Source organism: Budorcas taxicolor, chromosome 19 (genome assembly GCF_023091745.1).
Source record: "Budorcas taxicolor isolate Tak-1 chromosome 19, Takin1.1, whole genome shotgun sequence".
Taxonomy (NCBI): domain Eukaryota; kingdom Metazoa; phylum Chordata; class Mammalia; order Artiodactyla; family Bovidae; genus Budorcas; species Budorcas taxicolor.
The window spans coordinates 45,125,596-45,146,398 of NC_068928.1; the positions used below are offsets into that span (position 1 = coordinate 45,125,596).

Sequence of the window (20,803 nt, forward strand, 5' to 3'; positions counted from 1 at the left end):
CCTAACACTGACTGTAGGTGTCAGGAATTAAAATGGAAATATGAAATTGTATTGGGGCTCTGTGATGACCGAGATGGGTGGGATGGAGGGGGTGGGTGTGAGGGAAGTCCAAGAGGGAGGGGATTTAAGTATCTATATAGCTGACTCTGGTCTAACTTGATGAAACTATGACCCATGCTGTGTAGGGCCACCCAAGACAGACGGGTCATGGTGGAGAATTCTGACAAAATGTGGTCCACTGGAAATGGGAATGGCAAACCATTTCAGTGTTCTTTCCTTGAGAATCCCATGAATAGTATGAAAAGGCAAAAAGATGGGACACTGAAAGATGAACTCCTCAAGTCGGTAGATGCCCAATATGCTACTGGAGATCAGTGGAGACATAACTCCAGAAAGACTGAAGAGACGGAGCCAAAGCAAAAACGACACCCAGTTGTGGATATGACTGGTGATGGAAGCAAAATCTGATGCTATAAACAGCAGTATTGCAGAGGAAACTGGAATGTTAGGTCCATGAATCAAGGCAAATTGGAAGTGGTCAAACAGGAGATGGCAAGAGTGAATGTCAGCATTTTAGGAATCAGTGAACTAAAATGGACTGGAATGGGTGAACTTAATTCAGATGCCCATTATATCTACTACTGTGGGCAAGAATCCCTTAGAAGAAATGGAGTAGCCATCACAGTCCACAAGCAGTACTTGGATGCAATCTCAAAAAAGACTGAATGATCTCTGTTCATTTCCAAGGCAAACCATTCAGTATCACAGTAATCCAAGTCTATGCCCCGACCAGTAACGCTGAAGAAGCTGAAGCTGAACAGTTCTGTGAAGACCTACAAGACCTTCTAGAACTAACACCCCAAAAGATGTCCTTTTCATTACAGGGGACTGGAATGCAAAAGCAGGAAGTCAAGAAATACATGGAATAACAGGGAAATTTGGCCTTGGAGTACAGAACGAAGCAGGGCAAAGACTAATAGAGTTTTGCCAACAGAATGCACTGGTCACAGCAAACACCTTTTTCCAATAACACAAGAGTCTACACATGGACATCACCAGATGGTCAATAGAGAAATCAGATTGATTATATTCTTTGCAGCCAAAGATGGAGAAGCTCGATACAGTCAGCAAAAACAAGACTGGGAGCTGACTGTGGCTCAGATCATGAGCTCCTTATTGCCAAATTCAGACTGAAATTGAAGAAAGTGGGGAAAACCACTAGACCATTCAAGTATGACCTAAATCAAATCCCTTACGATTATACAGTGGAAGTGACAAATAGATTCAAGGGATTAGATCTGACAGACAGAGTACCTGAAGAACTATGGATGGAGGTTCGTGACATTGTACAGGAGACAGGGATCAAGACCATCCCCCCAAAAAAGAAATGCAAAAGGCAAAATGGTTGTCTGAGAAGGTCTTACAAACAGCTGTGAAAAGAAGGAAAGTGAAAGGCAAAGGAAAAAAGGAAAGATATACCCATTTTGAAGAGTTCCAAAGAATAGCAAGGAGAGATAAGAAAGCCTTCCTCAGTGATCAATGCAAAGAAATAGAGGAAAACAACAGAATGGGAAAGACTAGAGATCTCTTCAAGAAACTCAGAGATACCAAGGGAACATTTCATGCAAAGATGGGCTCGATAAAGGACAGAAATGGTCTGGATCTAACAGAAGCAGAAGATATTAAGAAGAGGTGGCAAGAATACACAGAAGAACTGTACAAAAAAGAGCTTCATGACCCAGATAATCACAGTGGTGTGATCACTCAACTAGAGCCAGACATCCTGGAATGTGAAGTCAAGTGGGCCTTAGAAAGCATCACTACGAACAAAGCTAGTGGAGGTGATGGAAGTCCAGTTGAGCTATTTCAAATCCTAAAAGATGATGCTGTGAAAGTGTGGCACTCAATATGCCAGCAAATTTGGAAAACAGCAGTGGCCACAGGACTGGAAGAGGTCAGTTTTCATTCCAATCCCAAAGAAAGGCAATGCCAAAGAATGCTCAAACTACCACACAAATTGCACTCATCTCACACGCTAGCAAAGTAATGCTCAAAATTCTCCAAGCCAGGCTTCAACAGTATGTGAACTGTGAATTTCCAAGTGTTCAAGCTGGATTTAGAACACACAGAGAAACCAGAGATCCAATTGCCAACATCCGCTGGATCATTGACAAAGCAAGAGAGTTCCAGAAAAACATCTCTTTCTGCTTTATTGACTACACCAAAGCCTCTGACTGTGTGGATCACAATAAACTGTGGAAAATTCTTAAAGAGTTGGGAATACCAGACCACCTGACCTGCCTCTTGAGACATCTGTATGCAGGTCAGGAAGCAACAGTTAGAACTGGACGTGGAACAACAGATTGGTTCCAAATAGGAAAAGGAGTACATCAAGGCTGTACATTGTTACCCTGCTTATTTAACTTATATGCAGAGTACATCATGAGAAACACTGGGCTGGAAGAAGCACAAGCTGGAATCAAGACTGCCAGGAGGGAAAAAAAAAAAAGATTGTCAGGAGAAGTATCAATAACCTCAGATATGTGGATGACACCACACTTAAGGCACAGAGCAAAGAAGAACTACAGAGCCTCTTGATGAAAGTGAAAGAGGAGAGTGAAAAAGTTGGCTTAAAGCTCAATATTCAGAAAACTAAAATCATGGTATCTGGTCCGATCACTTCATGAGAAATAGATGAGGAAACAGTGGAAACAGTGACAGAATTTATTTTGTGGGGCTCCAAAATCACTGCAGATGGTGACTGCAGCCATGAAATTAAAAGATGCTTGCTCCTTGGAAGGAAAGTTATGACCAACCTAGATAGCATATTCAAAAGCAGAGACATTACTCTGCCAAAAAAGGTCTGTCTAGTCAAGGCTATGGTTTTTCCAGTGGTCATGTATGGATGTGAGAGTTGGACCGTGAAGAAAGCTGAGCGCCAGAGAATTGATGCTTTTGAACTGTGGTGTTGGAGAAGACTCTTGAGAGTCCCTTGGACTGCAAGGAGATCCAACCAGTCCATCCTAAAGGAGATCAGTCCTGGGTGTTCTTTGGAAGGAATGATGCTAAAGCTGAAACTCCAGTACTTTGGCCACCTCGTGCGAAGAGTTGACTCACTGGAAAAGACTCTGTTGCTGGGAAGGATTGGGGGCAGGAGGAAAAGGGGATGAACGAGGATGAGATGGCTGGGTGGCATCACAGACTCGACGGACGTGAGTTTGAGTGAACTTTGGGAGTTGGTGATGGACAGGGAGGCCTGGCGTGCTGTGATTCATGGGGTCGCAGAGTCAGACACGACTGAGTGACTGAACTGAACTGAACCCCACATATATACTTCCAAGCCTCATGGCAGTGTTAAAGATACCTGAACCAGAAAACAGTGACCCTCTTAAACTATTACATAACATATACAGTCATCCTTACTTATCCTGTCATTCATTTTTCATTTTATCCCCCAGACTCCTGGAATAAATAAAAGTAAGTTACTGCTTACTTAACTAAGTTGTCATAATTGCCTCTTCCTTATAGCCAAATTACTTGCTTTAAAAAATTTTAAGATAGTTTGGTTATGCAGGGCTCTAATATTTTTGGTAACTATTATAAACAACAACAGTAAAATATTAAACCATTTCCACTGCTGAAAGTATTTTATATTTAAAAGTCATAACAGTCATAAAAAAAAAAGCAGACAGGGCTAAAACAAGTTAATTTCTGTCTTTAAAGGAGATAAGTGCAACAAATAATCATTGTCAAGAATGTATGAAGAATTTATACAAATCAAATAAAAACAAACAACAGAAAAATAGGCAAAAGACATGAATGGCCTATCAGAAGATTCTCATATGTCTGACAAACATATGAAGAAATAATTAATTCATAGGTAATCAGTGAAATGCAAATTGAGACAAAAATGAGATCCCATTTTTATATCTAGAAAGAATAGTGAAAGTGGAAGTGAAGTTGCTCAGTTGTGTCCAACTCTGTGACCCCATGGAATGTAGCTCTCCATCCATGGGATTTTCCAGGCAAGAGTACTGCAGTGGGTTGCCATTTCCTTCTCCAATTTTTATATCTAACTGAATGGCAAAAATTCAGTCTGACAATACCAACTGCTGTACAGGATGCAGAGAACAGGATCTCTTTTACATTACTGCGGGCTTCCCTTGTGGCTCAGCTGGTAAACAACTGGCATGCAATGCAGGAGACCTGAGTTTGATCCTTGGGTTGGGAAGATCCCCTGGAGAAGGGAATGGCTACCCACTCTAATATTCTTGCCTGGAGAATTCCATGGACTGTATAGTTCATGGGGTTGCAAAGAATCAGACATGACTGAGCAACTTTCACTTTTCTTTACATTATTGGAGGAAGTGTTTATTGGTTTGTCCACTGGGAAAACATTTTGAAATTCCTAGTTCAAGGTTGGACATTCATATTCCCCAAAACCCAGCAATTTTATTCCTAAATATATATCTAGGAGAAACTCACTCAAGGATGCCTTAGCAGCACCTGTTTGAAATAACAAAAAACTGGTAATATTCCAACTGTCCATTGACAGGAAAATAGACAAACTATGGCAGTCGCACAGTGGAATGTTATTCAGCAATGAAAATAAATGAAATATAGCACAGAGAATCATACAGATGACTCCTGATAATAAAATGTAACAAAACAGAAAGTCTCAGAAGATTAATATATACTACATTTTATTTTATACATTGTAGACTAATGACTGTATGTCATCAGTTAAAGATTAAGATGAATCTAATTCCGTGCATCCAAGGTCCATTTAAGAAAGAAAAAAGCATACACACCTTTTTAAGAGGCCTTTCTACAATTTATTTTTGTACTAATATAGTTACTCAAATATGAGTGGTTGTTTTACAGGAAACAGATTAATGTAGCTTATCATATATGCTCCAACTATAACTCCAACTATGACTGTTGAGTTTTAAGTGTATTTTAAGAAAATTGACCTTTTTTAAAAAGAGCACTGAGCATAATTAAAAGTTTCAGAAACGAGAGTAGTGAGAGGAACTAGAGATGTTGAGCAAGAGAAAGGAATGCCCTAGAAGAAGTTGGGGAAAGTTATGAAAGAGATGAGGGTTAATTTTAAACGTCAGTAACTATATATGAAGGATGGATGAATTTAGGTTTCTATAGCTTCAGACATATAAAGAACTAATGAAAAACTAGTTCAAAGCAATTTAAGAACTAACTGTTAGAAAGTCTCAAAATTGAATGGCCTGACTTATAGGATGGTGAGCTCCCTATCATGAGAAATATTTCAGTAAGTCTTGGCTTCCCTGGTGGCTCAGACGGTAAAGAATCCGCCTGCAATGTGGCAGACCTGGGTTCGATCTCTGGGTTGGGAAGGTCCCCTGGAGGAGGGCATGGCAACCCACTCCAGTATTCTTGCCTGGAGAATCCCCAGGGACAGAGGAGCCTGGCAGGCTACAATCCATGGGTCCAAGGGGTTGCAAAGAGTCAGACACGACTGAGCAACAGAGCCCAGCACAGAGTTACTGAACAGATGTTTCTTATACTGGACAGTTACACTATTGAGATTTTACGTTTTTTAAAAAAACTACACATGATATAATCTTCCAAAATACGGGGTAAAACAGCACTTATTTTTCTCCTGATTTGTTATTTTTTGACTTAAGCATCACTTGATATTTGTACTCACTGGTTTGATATCATTTTCCAAAGAAGCAAGGAAGTCCCCTCTTGTCACCTGCAGGCTCTCTGCTTTCTCCATGTCCACTTCCACTTTAGTACTGGCCTAATGAGAAACGAAAACAAAGTGTAAAGGACTTCCAAGACTAAAGAATATTTTCAGCCTAAGAATATATCACCCGAGGATTTAAAAGGCCTATTTCCACAGAATAAAAAACATAAAAAACAAATTCACAAACATATATATGTCCTTCGCCTGAACGATTCCACTTCTTGGTGTTTATCCCATGAATATACTCACAAATGTGCACAAAGTTGTATGCACCAGGAGATCTACTATAGCAATCTCTAAGAGCAGAAGTACAGGAAGTACAGGAAGTACATTAAAAGTCCATGGAGAGGGTACCAGTTAAGTGGATTATGACCCATCTATACTGAAGAGGATCAGATAGCCATTTTTTCCCCCAAAATGAGGCACGAGGAGAAGAAAATATAAAGAGGGGGTCTCTAAGAAGGTGGTTCTCATTCTTGGCTGCCTAGCAGAATGATATTCACACACACACACACACACACACACACACACACACAGGCGCCCAGTTCAAACCTGTAGGATTTTGACCTAACAGGTCCAGAAGAGGGTACAGGAATTCATATTTTTATAAAGTGCACAGGTGGTTCTGATGCTCAACCAGGTTTGTGAACCATTATCTTAGGAGACCAAGGACCTACGACTTTGGTTTTTACTCATACTTTGTGCTTATGACTCTGTGTGCCAGTTCCAAATACTCTGCTCACTGCACCTGGAGCTCCTACATAGAACAGACGTCTGGAGAAGCGTCAAGGCCTTTATCAGCACTTGGAGCTGCCTGCACCTGATGAGTGAATGAGATACCAACACACTTTTTAATGTGACTGGGCTCACTCCCAATAGCACAAGGCAAGGGAGTCTAATTTTTAAAATGGTACTATGGGGTGTTTTTTTTTTAAAACCTATCTTCAAAAAATCTGACTATAAAACCAAACTATGTTAAGCAATATCAACCTTCTAAAGATTATTATAAAATATGAGTCACGTGCCTTAGAAACTGACTGCTGAGACAAATAAAACAACAGACATTTCATAAAATCTCAGCCTTATGGGATAGAAAGAACTGTCAGAAAACTGGAACAAGACAGCGAACAAAATACACTTCTTTATCTCCCTTCCTGCCCCCAATCCCATGAAATCACAGAAAGTGAGAGAAAGGTTCAAAAGCAGGGAACATGAATCTGGCAGTTTTAACTGCCTAATCTAAGACAAGTCTCAGAGGAAGGAGCGGAGAGAAAGAATAGAGAGAAAAAAAAAAACAAACAGTAAAAGAAGAAAAAAATGTCCCTAGCTGAAGAAAGGTGTATCTTTGCAGTTTAAAGGTTTCAATGAGTAATCAGGGTAAACAGGAAGAAACTTACACCTGTCTAGACACACTATTGTAAGCTATCAGAGCATCAAAGGTGAAGAGAAATTTCTAGAGCCTTTCTGAGAGACAAAAACAGTTCACTTGTAAAAGGAACAGAAATAAACACTAGAAACTAGGAGACAATGTAACCACGTCTTCAAAAATCTACTTGGTTATCATTACCCCAGAAAATGATTCTCGTGTGTACATAGGGAGACATGGGCAAGTGTTTTCATAACAGTGTTATGAAATACTATTATGATTTCCTCTTGGAGTGAACCTGCATTAAAATGACAGAAACACAGCAATATGCAAGGAAAATCTTGTCTATTTTTTGGCATTTGCTGAAAAATAAGAGATTCTAGGACTGCAACAAGTGTAAAACTCATATTTTTACTATTAAGAAAGGACTCAGTGAACTAAGGTGAATTAAGATGGTTGAGGGACAGTTATTTTAGAACAGGTTGTTTTCAGGCCTCCATGAATTTTACAAGTTACCTAATTGTAAGTAAGCAATATTACAGTTATAAACTTTTTCTACCTATTCATTAAAATAAGTTTCTTAAGGACTTCTCTTGGTTAACTTTTACTATTTTTTCAAAAATTTAAAAAATTTTAAAAATCTACAATTCTGAATTTTTATTCATTCAGAAAAACTTTTCTCACTTGTCTGAATTAGATCAATCTTTTCTGCATTTTATTTATAACAGCTAATCAATATAGAAGAGGCACCATCTTTCAGCTTATTCCTGCAGAAACTAATAAACTTGTATTTCAACACTAGCAAATATCCAGTGGTCACCCTTAAATTTAATAACCTTTTAAATCTGACCTTTCAAAGTTCTTATCATTCCTCTTAAATTAAGGGTAGAATGACCTTAATCAATCAAAATTCTACAGAAAGTAAAAAATAATTTTATTGAAATTCTGTAAACATAAATCACTTTTGATTCCTTTATAAAGTGCATGTGTGTCCTGAATTTATTTCCTTATAACAGATTAGCACAGAAGAAATTTGGGTTATGAATCTTCTCTACCTGAAGCAGAAATTCCTTTCAGCTAAAAACAACCAAATGTCACATGAATTTTAGGTGACCACAGACATGGATCTAAGTATAAATGACATGAACATCAGGCGTTTGTGACTGGATTTTCCACTTGTTTCAGAAAACATGAAAAAAACAGGTTAACAGGGAAGACTTGTTTAGTTTATTCCATCTGACTTTGTCAAGTTTAATTCTTTTGAAAAAGAAGCAATATAACACTAGTAGTGGCTTTATTTATTTATTCATTTGGCCACGCCATGCAGTTAACAGGATCTTAGTTCCCCAACTAGGGACTGAACCCAGGCCCTGGCAGTGAAGACACTGAGTTGTAACCAACTGGATAGCCAGGAAATTCTCAATGGCTTTTTATGATACAAAGGAAGAACGTCATAATAAACAGATGAATGTTGTGCGTAAGTTCTACACCAACTGTTAAGTCATTAAGTTTCAAATTAAATGCTTATTCATCAATTACTACTAATAAAGCTCTGAATATATATAGCAATGAGAATACTAAAACCGTGTGCTTTTTGTTCAACTAAGAAGAGTCCTGCTGGGAAAACAACGTTTAAAGACCTGGGCAGTGCAGTTTTTTTTAAACGCAGAAAAGAGAGCAAATAGTACTCTTTCTTTTCTGAGGTTAGTGTCTTACACATCTCTCCCTTTCCTGAAGTACCTATGAAGTCCTTTGCATTGGATATTCCACAGATACTGAAAATAATCAAACGCTGTTTGGTACAAAAAGTGTTGGTCACAAGGCTATATGCGTCACCTAAGTTTAAAGATAATTTAACCACATGGAAAAAGTGAGGGAAATAATGTCCACTATCTGTACTACTTCTTACTTGCAAATCTAAAGGATAATATATTCTGTACAGTGGTGGTTAAACATTTTAGCTTTAAATTAGAAATATTGTAACTACAAATAGTTACAAAAATTTTTAAAAACTCAGATATGGAAAAGGATATATATTATATATTCTCAAATATATACATATTCTCAAAGTAGCCATAATAACAAAAATGGAAATAACAACAAACATTTATATAGTCTGTAAGACACTTTCACAAACAGTATTTGATTTTATTTTCACAACAACTTGATGAAATAGGTAGTTATTTCCTCTTGGCAAATCAGAAACAAAAAAGTAGAAAGAACTGTAACACATAACCACACCTTCTGACTACAAAACCTGTCACCATCCCACCATTCCTCATTGCCTTGTGTGTAAATAAATCCAATACACATTGGAAGAAAGCACGTTTCTTAAGAGCGGCTTTAGAGACATTTGGGGATAAGGTTATCGTGATAAAAATGACAAATGACTAAATAAGATAAAAATCCAGTAGCTAATGCATATGAAAAATCTGATAACTAATAAACTCGTAATTGTGGATTATAGTATCAAGAAGCACTGATGGTGGACTTAGGTGAAAGATCAGTATAGCGGGGAGCAGTTTCCACAACATGTATATAATTTCTCTTGAAGTCACCATCACTTTAGCACTTCTCCTAAGATTTCTTACAGCAAGGAGGATGAATGGATGAATGAAATGAGTAGATCCACCTATAAAGGCTCCAGCACTTATTTCGCACACTATCCAGTCCTTTGGCATTCTTGGGGTCTTTTGCTTTGTTTTTTAAAGTAGTAGTACTACTATCCTCCTTGCCACAGGGTCTCCAGGATTTTAAAGACGTTTAACACCTTGTCTAAAGTGGCCTCTTCCATTACCGCAGTCGTCCCCAACCCTTCTGGCACCAGGGACTGCTTTTGTAGAGGACAATTTTTCCACCAATGGGGGAGGGTTCAGGCGGTCCTGTGAGCGACAGGGAATGACAGATGGAGCTTCGCTCCCTTGAGCACCTCCTGCTCTGTGGCCCAGTTCCTAATCGACCATGAGCTGGTACCAGTCCCTGGCCCAGGGCGTGGGGGACCCTTGCATTATGGCATCCTTGAGTGAGAATAAAGTCAATTATGTTATGCAAGGGAATTAATTATGATTTATGGATAGAGTTTGATTCAGAATACATATTTACTTATATAAAAAATATTTACTAAGCAGCTACCATATTCTCAGTATCAAGACCTAGATACTGTGAGAGATTCAGAAATGAATAAGATAAGGACTTCAAGTCTAGAACAAGGGTTGACAAACTTTTTCCACGAAGGGCTAGACAGTAAATATTTTAGGCTTTGTGGGCCATGTAGTTTCTGTTGCAGATATTTAATTCTGCCATTGCAGCATGAAAGCAGCTACAGAAAACACATAAATGAACAGGTGGGTCTGTGTTCCCAAAAACTTTATTTCTAAAAACTGACAGTTGGCCGGATATGGCCCGTGGACCATAGTTTACCAACCCTTGGTTTAAAACCATTGCTAGGGTATATCCAAACAAAACATACTCAACCTGTTAGGCTTTTATTATTTCTTGCGTGAATTGTTACACAAGTTCCCCTCTCTTGTCTCATGTCGCCAACTTTACTCCCCTAAACACTCCACTCAACCCAGCTGCCAGACTGAGCTTATGTTTTAACACTATGCCACTGCTATTCTTAAAACTCTTCAGTGACTTAGCACTACTCACAGAAAAGGCGTCCATACTTCTGAGCACAATATAAAAGGTTCTTTGTGCTCCATCCCCTGCATTAGCCTCCTGACTTATCCCCCACCATGTCTCTACCTCCCCTTCCCCACCTTTTATGCTGGAGCAATACTGAATTATCCTTAACACACCATGCTGTTGTGTCTCTGATCCTCTGTGTATGTTGTTCTTTCTGCCTAAAATGCCTGGCCCCACCAGGAAACACGTTCACCCAGAAATTCCTCTATGAAAGCTCCTCTCACTTGATAAGCTGACCACACCTGACACCTTTTCACTTTCTTACCTTGCATGTACTTTCTATTACTGTATGTGGAGGATTAGACTGTGAGCTGCTCAAGGGGAGGAAATGGGAGGAATAACCCTTAGCACAGTGTCTGGCACAGAGTAGGCTAAATAAATCCATTGACTGAAGGTCAACAGAAGGTATCATAAACGATACATTACTATTAATATTAAAAAAAAAAAAAAAAGCCCCATGGCCGTGTCATGGGGCTTACTGGATCTCAGCTCTCCAACCAGGGGCTGAACCTGGGCCATGGCCCTGGACCACCAGGGAATTCCTGGTACATTACTAGTTCAAGAAGGAAGAGAACACATCATCCTTGAAAGGGAGAATCAGAAAATTTTTTGAAGAAAGTGGTGGTACATGAGTCAGGTATCAAAAAGGTAAGTAGGGACTTCCCTGGCAGTTCAGTGGTTAGGACTCTGTGCTTCCAATGCAGGGGGTGTGGGTTCGATTTCTGGTCGGGGAACTAAGATTCCATATGCTTTGTGGCACAGCCAAAAATGAAAGAAAGAAAAGATAAGCAACATAGAGGGTAAAGATTCTCAGTAAAGCATAAAAAAAAAAAAGCAACATCAGAGAAGTAGTAAAATACATTAATATCTGATGACTGGTAAATATTTCAGCTTGGCTGAAGTATATGAAGAATAACTGAGAACACACCAAGAAGGGCCAATTTAAGGTCATGTCTAAAAGGACCTTAAAGACCAGGCTAAGACATCTGTTCTTTGTTCTGTAGATCATGGTTAGTCGCTGAAAGGTTCTGAAGAGTAGAATGCTATGAAACAGGAAGATTAATCAAACAGAAGATCAGTGGTGCAATGAGATCTGAAAGATACTGTCAAGGTAGAACAGACAAAATCTGGCAAATAACTTGAGGTAGGACACAGCAGAGTGGTAGAAATCAAAGATAATCTTGGAATTCTAAGCCTAGGAAATTCGGATAAATAGGGAAGTAGGAGCAGGAAGGAAAGTAGTAAAAAAAAAAAAAAAAAAAAGTGAATTTGGTTTTGGAATATTAAATCCGAGACCTGATAAAACATCCAGGTATAAAACTGAAAGTGGGAGAAATATACTTTTAAAAGATGAGACATAAATCTGGGAGTCATCAAACTACAGGTGATAAGTAAAACCTGAGAAGGGATGACAAAGGATCAAATGCACTTTATCAAGCTTTATTTACCAAAATAAAAGTATCCTTTGTATGTATTTCTCCTAAAGCATCAATAACATTATTGTATTAATTTGCAAACACATCCATTTCCCTGTCTATTCTTTGTGGGAAGAGGTTGTGCTTCATTACCTTTGTGTCTTAATACTTTGAAAACAGCAAGCAGGTATTTAATATGTTGACTTAATGAAGCAGCCCCCATAATTCCAGCATGTAGGACATCCAACTTCCTATGACATGTTACAAGTCAACATAGCACAAGTTTTTAAACAATTCTTCAAAATCACCATCTTCACATATGTGCATCAAATGGGGGCAACCTAAGTTAATGGGTCAGTAGTTTCCACGGGGCACGTGCTACCATTATCTTTTTTTCCAACTACTCTGAAGACATAGCAGTTGACAATTAATACCTTTCATCATGTCTGTTCTCCATTGAAAGTCAGTCAGTATTAGTTTAGCCCTTGGAAGGCTTGAAAGAAAAGAGGAAGAATACTAGTGCAGGACGTACAAGGCTTTAGACTCCTATCTGGCAGTGGATTTTACTGACCTTTATGTGTCTGTTCATAGCAGTGGACTGCGCTGCTCGCACCAGACCCTCCAGCTCAGCGCCGCTGAAGTTCTTGGTCTCTGCGGCCAGTTCTTTAATGTCTACGTCAGCAGAGAGTAACTGATGCCCTCTCATCCTTGCTGTGTGGATGTGAAGGATCTGTAATCGGCCCTTCTCATCTGGTAAGCCTGATAACATTGGAAATAAAATAGATAATTATAATCCTAATGCTTTTCTTATAGCCACTCAAGTATATAAATATCTGCTTTTCATGATATACAACTTCTCTAACAAATATTAAGGTATATGACTTTGCTCCTGCTAATGAACTCCAATTACAGCCCCCTACCCCAATCGGTGACAGAGCTATTCACCTATCTCCATTTTAACTTCCAGTCTTCCAGGTCGAAGGAGAGCCTCATCAATCAGATCTGGTCTGTTGGTCATTCCTGAGCATAGGTGTTAAAACAATACACAAATGATCAGAATTCAAAAATAAGATAAAATATCCTTTTAGCATATGCAAGAATAGTTGCAAGAATTTCCCTGACAAGCTAAGAGGACAATTTTATAAAAGTCAAATAGAAAAGCAATGATTTTCAAAAATATCATTTGTTCTTAACCTAAGAAAAATATCTGGGGACTTTGCCTTAGTATTTCACTACTGTACACACCAGTGGAATATAAATGTAATGCAAGCATCAAATATTTAAAAAGAAAACTTTAGGTTCAAATGGGGTAGGTAAGCTGTCAAAGTGAGAGAGGGGCAATGTGAACATCTATCTCACTTCAAGATCCCTTCCCTTTTTTGTAGGCGAAAGGTTTTCAACCTTCATAAATAGTATAATTTGTGTTTTGTTTTCAAAGTCATCTTAAGAAGAACTTCTTAAGGGCAGTTAAAAATAAGTTATAATAGGGATGCACGATCTGCCCTGGCCTGCACAGAACCTGAAGAACCTCTGAGGACCCTTCGAGGCCTACAGAAACCAATGTGAAAGCCACCACTTACACAGCGCTGCCTTTTTCATCTGTTAACTACAAGTTTAAAGCCATGAGTCACTAGAACTCATCTTTCATTTGTCTTCTTGGGACTTGTTATTGTTCAGTCGCTAAGCTGCGTCCGACTCTTTATGACCCCATGTGCTGCATCACGCCAGGCTTCTCTGTCCCTCACTATGTCCCAGTTTGCCCAAGTTTGCCTAGAGTTTACCCAGAGTTTGTTTATTGTGGCTAGACATTAAAACAATGAAATTCTTCAATATCACTTGATTCTAATTTGGCAACACTGGCCAAAATGTTTGTATAAAATTGCATATAAATTTTATATGTAATTACATATAAAAATTACACTCAAAAATTACATATAAAATTACAAGCTACACAAATCTGAATTTAGAACCTGCGTATCTAATATTTTTGAAAGCACAGTACTTTATTTTTTTAATCAAGCAAACATACCAATGACTAAGATGTTGTTCAGTTGCTCTACACCATCAATTTTGGACAGCAGCTGGTTGACAACCGTGTCATGAACCCCTGTGCTACCAGCCATGCTCCCTCTCTGCTTGCAGATGGCATCAATTTCATCAAAGATGATGATGTGCAAACCACTGTTAGCACCAAGCTAGTAAGGGAAGAAATTACATTAAAGGTCATAATTTGAATATATTATCAAAAAAGGTAATCAAGAAAGCAAAACAAAGCTTTCACTCCATTTGACTAATAAATATAGCAAGTATAATCATGGCTGCTGCCCTCTCAAAGGTGGAACTGCAGTCTAAGAATTTTGCAAAATGAAAAGGCATTCCAGATCTCATATTTAACAGAAATAAAATGAAAACATACACTATATACTGATATAAGTGAATATCCATCATAACTAACTATTCATTCACACACATTTCTTACCTCATTCTTTGAAAGAACTCTCAAACATTTCTTAATTCCATGAATTTCAACTCCTTCCCATTTTCCCTGAGTTTTGGTGAGAAGATAGCCCCCAAAGCAGTAGGTTTAACGTTTATCATAGTATATAGCTAAAGAGGAACTCCACTCAGAGGTGGACTGGAAATTGGACAAATGGGAGAAGGTACTGAGCTTGATTCATACTCAGTTATATCACATGAAAAGAGACTGCTTCTTCTGAACAATAAAGTGAGAAAAGTGAAAGTGAAAGTGAAGTCGCTCAGTCGTGTCCGACTCTTTGCAACCCCGTGGACTGTAGCCTACCAGGCTCCTCCCTCCGTGGGATTCTCTATGCAAGAGTACTGGAGTTGGGTGCCATTTCCTTCTCCAGGGGATCTTCCCGACCCAGGGATCGAACCCTGGTCTCCTGAATTCCAGGCAGACACTTTAGCCTCTGAGCCACCCAATTTATCAGAAGAACACAGTCAAGCAGGTTCTGTTTCCTCTACATCGTGATTTCTGTTTTATTTTGTTGCATATAAAGTCACAATGAAGAAGAAATCGGTTTATATATTTTGAACTTCTAATAGATGCAGATACTTTTAAATGCCAACAGTGATTAGGTTACATTATCACGAACCTTCTAGCAATTTATATTTAAGTAATTAACTCTCTTGTCAGGAAACCAAAGGCAGAAGTGCACTGTACAGGCTTTTTTTAAAAAAGAAAAACCATTAGGGATTAGTAAAACAAACAGGTGAAAATAAACATAACCTAAATATAACAACTCATGGACAAAATCAATGATGGCCACAACGAGATTCAAGATTAGATATGACTGGTATTCACTAAACCTCTAGTAAGGATATCATTTTTTTTAATAGACAAAATTTTGATTATGAAAGTATTAGATGTTAACTGAGCAAAAGTTATAAAACAAGTAGAAATAAGTTAAAAATAAATTATCAACATATCACTTAAAGATAAATGCTGTTAACATTCTTCAGATTTGTTTTAAATTTATCTTAATTAAAAAATTGGAAACTCATTACATCTTTCATTTGCTTGAACATTAACTGTTTCTTTTTTAAAAATCTAAATTTATTATTTTTGGTTCTACTTGCAAAATACATGATCACTATAAAAATTGGAAAAATACCAAAAAATGTAAAGAAATCACCATCATCCAAAATCAACTAGCAAGAAATAAGTGATATTAATTTGGTACTGTGTAAAAGTTTGCATTCCTTTTTTCAGTTCAGATATCAGTATTTTAAGCTCTTTCCCATGCCTATAAGTATACATTATAATTTTTGTATTACAATGTATACAGCTATACATTATAATTTTTAATGCCCCATAATATTTCATCATTATGATTGGTTTCATAATTTAATTCCTCTATTCCACATTAATTCTTTACTGTCACAGACTTAGTAATTTCTAAGTTTTTAGCATTATAAAAGCTGTTGCAATGACCATTTTTATATTGAAGTCTTTGACAATACTTCATGAAGGCAAATTGTTAAAAGGTGTGTTGAGTATTTTAATGCTCTTGAAATAGGCTTTCAAATCTTTTCCAGAGAGGTTTTATCATTTTATAATAATCCTACCACAGTATGTAACACTGCCTATCTTGATGTATCTCCACAAGTAAAAAGTAGTTCCCAAATTGACAGATGAATAATGGCATTTCTCAATCATTTTTAATTGGCACTTGTCTAATTATTGATGAGGTTGGTACTTTTTAAAATCATATATATATTTTTTTACCATTGCCAACTTTTCTCTTATTACTTGTTCATGTCCTCAGTACATTTTTCTGTTGGGATTTAATAATTCTTATCAATTTATTAAAATTCTTTATACATTAAGGGTATTATTATATTTGTTATACATATTTTATCCCAATTTGCCATCTGGCTTTTAATTTTACTTATGGTATATTTTGGCTTCCCTGATAGCTCAGTTGGTAAAGAATCCACCTGCAATGCAGGAGACTCTGGTTTGATTCCTGGGTCAGGAAGATCCCCTGGAGAAGGGAAAGACCACCCACTCCAGTATTCTGGCCTAGAGAATTCCATGGACTGTATAGTTCATGGGGTAGCAAAGACTTGGACATGACTGAACAACTTTCACTCATGGTATATATTTGGTAAATGGAAGGGTTTTCAAAAATGTATTTTTACTATTTAAGCAGCCAACATTATCAATTTTTATTTTTATGATGTTTTCTGTTACTTTTATCTTTAAAATCTTCCCTTATTACAGACACTGGTAGTCACCTACATTTTATTCTCTTGCAAATTTTTACTTTACATATAATTCTTTAATCTATCTGAAGTTTAATTTTTATATATAATACAAACCAGGTGGTTCAGTGGTAAAGAATCTGCCTGCCAATGCAAGAGATGCAGGTTCGATCCCTGGGTTGGGAAGCTTCCCTGGAGAAGGACATGACAACCCACTCCAATATTCTCGCGTGGAAAATCCCACGGACAGCAGAGCCTGGCGGGCTACAGTCCATGGAGTCACAAGAGTCGCACATGACTTAGTGACTGAGCACACACACACTAAGAATCCAAGTAATTCTTCAAATATTAGGCTGATCCAAAATTGTTGACTCAGTAACCCTTTCTTCATCAAGACACTATTTCTATCAGGCTTTATATTTTTACATATGATACGTATTTGCAGCCTATACTATGGACAGTAGCAGCTGGGGCAAGCTCTTTCTCTCCATACCTTTTTCTCCTTTATTATAACTGTCTTGGTTACTTTCAACCACGTTTCCTGCCCCATGATTATTAGAATCCTTCTACTAGAGTAAAAATACGTTCTCCAATTAAAAACAAACAAAAAGCCAAGTTTTGACTGAAATTGGATTTAATCTCTAAATTAGTTTAGGAGGTACTGACATGTTTATTCAGTTCTAAATATCTCTCTCCAACTATTTAAGGCTTTTATGTCTCCCAATAAAGTTCTGTACTTTTTATCATATAAATTTCTTCTTAAAGATTCCTATTTATGGTTTTTGGCAATCATGAATGGGATTTTCACATTACATTTCAGAAACAGTATATATGTAGAAATGATAATAATTTTTTGTATTTATTTTATATCTGACTACTTTACTCTCTTATCTATGCTTTTTTTAGTTGATTTTTTTGAATGTTCTATGTAGACGATCATATTATCTACAAGCACAACTTTGTGCCCTCTTACATAACAGGTATTCTTGTTGTGGGGTATGAGAAATTATTCCTGAACAAAGGCAAATAGAAGGAGAAAGAGAGGAACTAACAGATAAGAATTCAGACGCATGCAGGGCCACTTGAGCAGAAGGCTAAGGGGGAAATCCAGGCCCTATAAACGGGAAAATAAAATTTACCCAACATGAGAAACAATAGTTACAGTACTATCACAATAGGGACTAAAATCCAGAAACAGGCCTTTCTAATGAAAGAGAAGATCAAACACACACCCACACATGCACCCACACAACTGCAAAAGCAGAATGCTCTTTATACAAGATGATTTTAATCCTGACTTTAGGATGGAAAAGGAGAAATACGCAGTTGGAAGGTCAGCGAGAAACACTGGAACGCAAATGAGGTGAACAGACTCTTTAAGAGACTTTTGGTGACAGGAGTAGTGATGACTAAAAAACAAAAGTCTTAGGTTTGCTTACTGCCTGCAAGTGGAGAGGGAAGTAACAGCAAACGTAATAAATTACCTGTGATTATGATAAGAAAGCTTCAGAAGGGAAAAAAATTCTTTTTTAAGTTTCTACCATGAGAAGACTGAACTGTTAACAGGACATCTAGTTAGAAACATCCTCCAGACAACAAGATATAAACTGAACAAAAAAGGACAGAAAGATAGATGTGAAAGTCATCTACAAACGGCAGAGTATAGAAGCAAATGAGATTCTGTAAGGAGATGAATCATATAATTAAGCTGGAGGAATATAAAAGCCAGACAGATTCTGGGCTACAGTACCAGAAGATGATTCCAATAAAGTCAACCCAAAGAAAACAGGATCAGGAAAACATGACAAAGATGAAAGATGAAGTGCTGTGTCAGAAGTAGGAAGAAAAATGGTTCTAAAAATGACCTGAAGGAAATTGGAAAGGATCTAAAACACACCTGAATATATACTTTAAAAAAATAAAAACCAGATAAAACATAGTATGATCAAGCAGTTCCACTCCTGGGTTTACAGTAGCTCTGCTCGTAACTGCCCCAAACTAGAATCAACCCAAATGCTCTCTAGCGGGTGAGTGGATAAACAAACTATGGTATATCCACAGGATGGAATATTACTCAAGAGTATAAAAGGATGTTTGATACACGTGACGACTAAGATGAAAGCTCAGAGGCAACATGCTGAGTGGAAGAAGCCATTCTCAGAAGGTTACATACTATGGTCCCATTTATATGACACTCGAAAAGACAGAAGTATAGGGATAGACAACGGATCAGTAGTTACCAAGAGTTATTGGCAAAGGGACAGCACAGGCGAGTTCTGAGAGGTGATGTAAATGTTCTGCATCTAGATTTTGGTGATTGTTACATGAAACTATACACATGTCAAAATTCGTAAAAGGGTACACACTGAAATTCAGAAAAGTTAGTTTTACTTCATAATAATAAATAAAAAATATAACATCTTATCACACATTCTATTATTCATTATTTGGAATACTGTTCATTCTTTAATGCATTCTTCTGCAAGATGACAGTCATGTGTTCATCAAGGTTTTCAAAATTTAACTAAGGTTCATTATATTTTTTTTCCAGAATATAACTTACAAATTGTTCTCCTTCCACAATGTTTTAAAACTAAAGTCTGAAAAAATAACTTAATGTCTCAGTTATTGCCATATTTATTAACAGATATCTAAAGATAAATGATAGCTTGTTGCTTAAAAAAACTTCAACACCAAAACCTATTCACCTTTCTATCTGTAGAGAAGATAGAGAATGAAGAATTGAAACTACAATCTTAGCTTTGCCAAAAAATTCTAGACAGTACAGTATTAATTCTTGCTGTCTTCAATTAAAAACAAGGACACTCCTGTCTGTGACTGAAAAGCTGTGAGATTTTATGCTATTTTTTTTAAAGACACCTTTATTCAAGGTTGTCTGTCAATACAGCATAAAACAAAAAGCTGTTATAATGTATGAATTTTGCTGTCAATGTGCCTTATGTTACCACTGGAATCATGACTTCCTTCTCAGTCCAACCTCAAAAATCATCTGTATGGAAGGGAAGCCAGAAACAATAAGAACACTGTGCTTGATTTAATGATCACAGGAGCAATCTTCCCTAAACATAATTCAGTACAATTCTGACCTTTTCAGAACCTTGCTAATCTTGAGACTTGTCATCAGGTCCCTTCCCCCAACCTAGGGAGTACAATAACATCAATTTCTACAGGTGCATTATTTAAATAAAGGCAAGTTCTTATTGTAATAAATTAGGAATTGGGTAAGGAAGATGTCAAGATTAATGTTCACAGATTAATACAGCTGAATCATCAATAAACCCTTTACCAAAAAGTTTAAAGTTCCATAATCCAATCCTCTTCAATTCACTGACTTTTAGCTCTGTTCTTATGTGCAAAGTCTTCCCCCACAGAAATAGCTGATGCCACTGAGCCCCTGGCAACAGCCTTGGAAAATGGCTGTTCTATATTTAGCTAGTTTGACCTATATGCAAGTGTTCTTCTTTGTCAGCCTGGACTGTCCAGAATCACAGAGGTGATGCTTTTCTTTATTATGTAACACATATATACTCTCCATGGGGCCATTAGCTGAATACACCAAGCCATTTCTGGGTGTAAGAACTGAGAAAAGTATATCAGAAAAACCCAGCTATGATTAATACCTACCTAGAAATTCTTTGCCAACTCAGTTTTATTATTAAGTGTCATATTTAAACTGTCTGCAAGTTTCAAATCAGCAACAAAGATACCTATGCAGCCATGTAGAAACTATCACAACAGATTTTATAAAATGCTTCTCACCTGCACCTGATGTTTAATCCTCAGTATACCATTAGGGTCCATTAGAAACACAATTTTGGTTTTTAATTTTCTTTGTTAAGCAGTATTAATATTTATAAA

General features: G+C 37.3%; 1 protein-coding gene across 2 annotated transcripts in view; it reads right to left on the reverse strand.

The window, feature by feature from the left end:
• Window positions 1-20,803, reverse strand: part of NSF (N-ethylmaleimide sensitive factor, vesicle fusing ATPase) — a 148,387-nt gene that overhangs the window by 42,000 nt on the left and 85,584 nt on the right. For both annotated transcript variants that reach the window (XM_052657417.1, XM_052657416.1), the window contains exons 10-13: window positions 14,226-14,391; window positions 13,142-13,216; window positions 12,768-12,955; window positions 5,687-5,782 (exon numbers count right to left, since the gene is read on the reverse strand). In XM_052657417.1, the coding sequence (XP_052513377.1) occupies window positions 5,687-5,782; window positions 12,768-12,955; window positions 13,142-13,216; window positions 14,226-14,391 (525 nt within the window). The remainder of the gene's footprint in view (window positions 1-5,686; window positions 5,783-12,767; window positions 12,956-13,141; window positions 13,217-14,225; window positions 14,392-20,803) is intronic.